This window comes from Buceros rhinoceros, unplaced genomic scaffold (assembly GCF_000710305.1).
Source record: "Buceros rhinoceros silvestris isolate BGI_N320 unplaced genomic scaffold, ASM71030v1 scaffold38791, whole genome shotgun sequence".
In the NCBI taxonomy this organism is placed as follows: domain Eukaryota; kingdom Metazoa; phylum Chordata; class Aves; order Bucerotiformes; family Bucerotidae; genus Buceros; species Buceros rhinoceros.
Window position 1 is genome coordinate 2298 of NW_010393160.1, and position 3523 is coordinate 5820.

The 3523-nt window shown below is 51.5% G+C and overlaps 1 protein-coding gene across 1 annotated transcript in view; it reads right to left on the reverse strand.

Moving 5' to 3' along the window:
* Nucleotides 1–546: 546 nt before the first annotated feature.
* The window catches only part of GNL2 (guanine nucleotide binding protein-like 2 (nucleolar)), a gene marked incomplete at its 5' end in the record, with an annotated part of 10608 nt that continues 7631 nt past the window's right edge, over nt 547–3523 (reverse strand). Inside the window, 4 exons of the mRNA XM_010144762.1 lie at nt 547–696; nt 1858–1943; nt 2607–2686; nt 3083–3510. Coding sequence (XP_010143064.1) covers nt 547–696; nt 1858–1943; nt 2607–2686; nt 3083–3510 — 744 coding nt within the window. The remainder of the gene's footprint in view (nt 697–1857; nt 1944–2606; nt 2687–3082; nt 3511–3523) is intronic.

The following is a 3523-nucleotide window of genomic DNA, read 5'->3' on the forward strand; positions in this document are numbered from 1 at the left end:
CTCACAGGTAGCTCGGGGACAGGTGTCCGGGGGGTGTTTGCTTGAGCGCGAGCAGTTGATGTTAACTGTACATCAAAATCCCCGGTCAGAGCCACCGCAGCAGCCCAGGAAGCACCAGCAGAGCTCCTTAACGGGAGGGAGGGTGTGGCCCCAGCCCGAGCCCGTCCCGGTGGAAGCCACTGAAACCTGCACAAGCAGTGGGTTAGACATGGCAAGCAACGTGGGGATGATCATTCGCTGCAGCCACAGGAAAAACCCCCGTAAGGTCATTTCAGAAAAAAAGCCCAAACGCTCCCCCGCCCCGAATCACCGCTCTGGGGTCTGCTCTGCCCACGCAGCGCTTACTGTCCCGAGACGGGGCTGTGGAAATACCATGGTCTCCAACTGCATAAAGAACTTTAGATGCTGCAGAAACAAAGGGGGAGATGCTGCTCCTGGGAACAGAGAGATGAGATGAACCCAGCCCCGAATGGGAACGACAAGCTTTGTATTAAAAACCCGCTGCACACTAGAGCTGGTTTATGTAAAATTTAATAGAATAAGCAGTTACTGCTTATGTTTGTATTTTTTGTGCTTTGATCTTTGTTCCTCCAAGCCAGTTTTTTTCTTGTTCTTGTTCTTATTTTTCACGTTGTGTGTTTCATAATACCGGACTCCAACTTTCTTGGAGCGCTGCTGCCTCTCAGCTCGTCTCCTCTGCAAAGACACACAGAACCCATTAGCAAACCCGCGGTGCCACGGTTGGGGTTTGTTTGTGATCGCTCTGCAATAGGTCATTTCAAACAGGACACGACTGAAGCGAACAGACACCATCGATAGGGAACCCACCCGCACAGGCTCTTAAAATGTGAAACACGCTTTAACCTTTACAAACGCAGCAAACAGGACCCAGGCAGCAGCCCGGTGTGCACAGACACATCGGGTCTTTAACAGCAGACGTGACAGAAGAGAGTTCAGCCCCCGCTCCCCTCTGACAGTCTCAAGCCCGCAGCAACGCTCCACAACGCCCTCGCTGTTCAAGCGTGCTTACGAATCACTTCCCAAGTCCCACAGACAGGCTGGTTCACTTGGCACTGCAGTTGTTCCAGAATTGTTTAGACTTGACTAACGAGCGCAGCAGCTGCTCTGTCTGAAGAGCCAGCAGTGCCCAGCCAGTTCCAAATTCCCCATTGCCCAGCATTCAGACCCTGCTCTCCACAGTGTTGGGAGGCGAGCCCACGCTGCGAGCAGAACCACCACCCACAGGGGATTCTCCCCTTCAGTGCTCCTCAGGGGTCCATGCTCAGCTGGAACACACAACTGTCGCGCCTCATGGCAGCAGCAGGTCACCCTGTCTCCACACTTGCCCACGTGGGCTGCAGTCCCTGCGCTCCCCCTCCCATGAGCAGCCCGTCTCAAAGCTCTCCAGGGACACCATATAAGAACTATGTAAAAAAATCTACGTATAAGAAAGCCAGCTCTGTTGCTGCATAAGAAATCACACTTACTTCTTTGGATGTGAGTTTCTTGCAAGGTTGACGGTCATCATCATCATCTTCCTCTGCTGCTTTCCTCTTTCTTTTCTCTGTGCCGCCTGCAAACAACAGAGATCACACACTCGGGCATCCCCCACAACACCCACTGCAGAGCTTAGGGCTGGGGTCACTCCATGCTCAGCTGGAACACACAACTGTCGCGCCTCATGGCAGCAGCAGGTCACCCTGTCTCCACACTTGCCCACGTGGGCTGCAGTCCCTGCGCTCCCCCTCCCATGAGCAGCCCGTCTCAAAGCTCTCCAGGGACACCATATAAGAACTATGTAAAAAAATCTACGTATAAGAAAGCCAGCTCTGTTGCTGCATAAGAAATCACACTTACTTCTTTGGATGTGAGTTTCTTGCAAGGTTGACGGTCATCATCATCATCTTCCTCTGCTGCTTTCCTCTTTCTTTTCTCTGTGCCGCCTGCAAACAACAGAGATCACACACTCGGGCATCCCCCACAACACCCACTGCAGAGCTTAGGGCTGGGGTCACCACCCAGCTGCTTCACCAGAGCGTTCCCTGGGTGGTGTTCTAACACCACGCGTGTTCCTGTCCAGGGAGTCACCCTCTGTGACCACGAGAAGGGCTCGTGAGAGCAGACTGCTGCAAGTCTGGAAGAATGTCAGAGGAGGCTTCTCCCACAGGACTTTGCCTTTAATCAAACTCACTGAAGAACAGACTCTGGAAGCCACCACAGTAAAACCTGAGGCCTGAAGCAACTCTGGGCTTTCGCACCCTTGCAAAGCCCTTCCACTCCCTCCGTGTAACATCAGACCATGTGGAACGGCAGCTGCTCAGGCTGTGATCTGCCCAGGACACCATCACTGGAAACTACAACATCAGTCTTCTCTTGCCCCTCGCTCGCTGGCAGAGGGACCTCTCTGACTGTATGGCCAGGCCTTCTCCCGAAGGGCTGCAGCAAGGTTGGCAGGCAGCCCTTGGGTTAGCTAGGGAGCGACTTCAGTAGCTCTAGGGAAAAGGCACTCGCAAATGGGCTAATGAACACTTCTCCCCCAACTGCCTCTCCTCTTGCTTACATGATTTCCAAACGTAGATTTAGAACATCTACTCATCCTGGTTTACCTCTGTCTTCAGTTTCTTTGGGTTCTTCAGACTTCTGCATGGATTTTGCAAACACTTTTTCAGTCAGCTGCTTTGGGATTCTACAAAAGATACAGTAAGCAATAAAAGAGTGTTGTAACACAAGGACATCAGCCTTGGTACTGCTCAAGAAAGAACCCAGCATCCAGGAGGTCCGAGGATGTGACACTGCTACCCGGAATACCAACACATTTCTAACCCACAGCTCCAGAGGCAGCTTTCCAAAACCGGGAACATTTGTAGTTATGCTGCTTAATAGCACTTCTTGGAATAATCTTTCAAAACCAGGCTGCTGCTTAGCTGGAGTTCGACTAGACCAGGTGAGTGTGGCAACTTGTGTGTGGCAACAGAGAGGCACTAGCCAAGCAAGGCTCGAATGGAGTGAAACTACAGCAGAACCACATGGACCCTTTCCCCCCGCCCCATGAAATATTTGAGTTATGAACAGATTCAGGTACCTTATTGCTGAGAATCTCTTGGCTTTGGCTTTATCCAGAAATTTTTTGTATTTTGCAATCTTCTCATCCAAAGCCTTAAGAGCTGCCTTAGAGCTCTCCCTGGCACTGGGCGCAGCCAACGGCGATTTCTCCTGCACTGAATCTTGACATCGCTCATTTTCCTCTTCCTCCTCTTCCTGCTCCTCCTCTCCAGAAGAATCACCATCTGTTTCATCAAAGCCTGGCACATCTACAGGAACCAAGTCTTCTTCTGAGAACTGAGGTGCCACGTTAATCCTCCCAAAGTTCTGCCGAACGTGTGACATGAGTTGCTGGATTTCAGTGTTACTCTTCTCTTCAGCTGGCTCCACACTTGGTGCTGCTGCCTCCGAGATTTTCTCCTCATTGTTATCTTGGCTTGATGTCACAGCTACTTCCACCACAGGAGGCTACAAGAAAGAG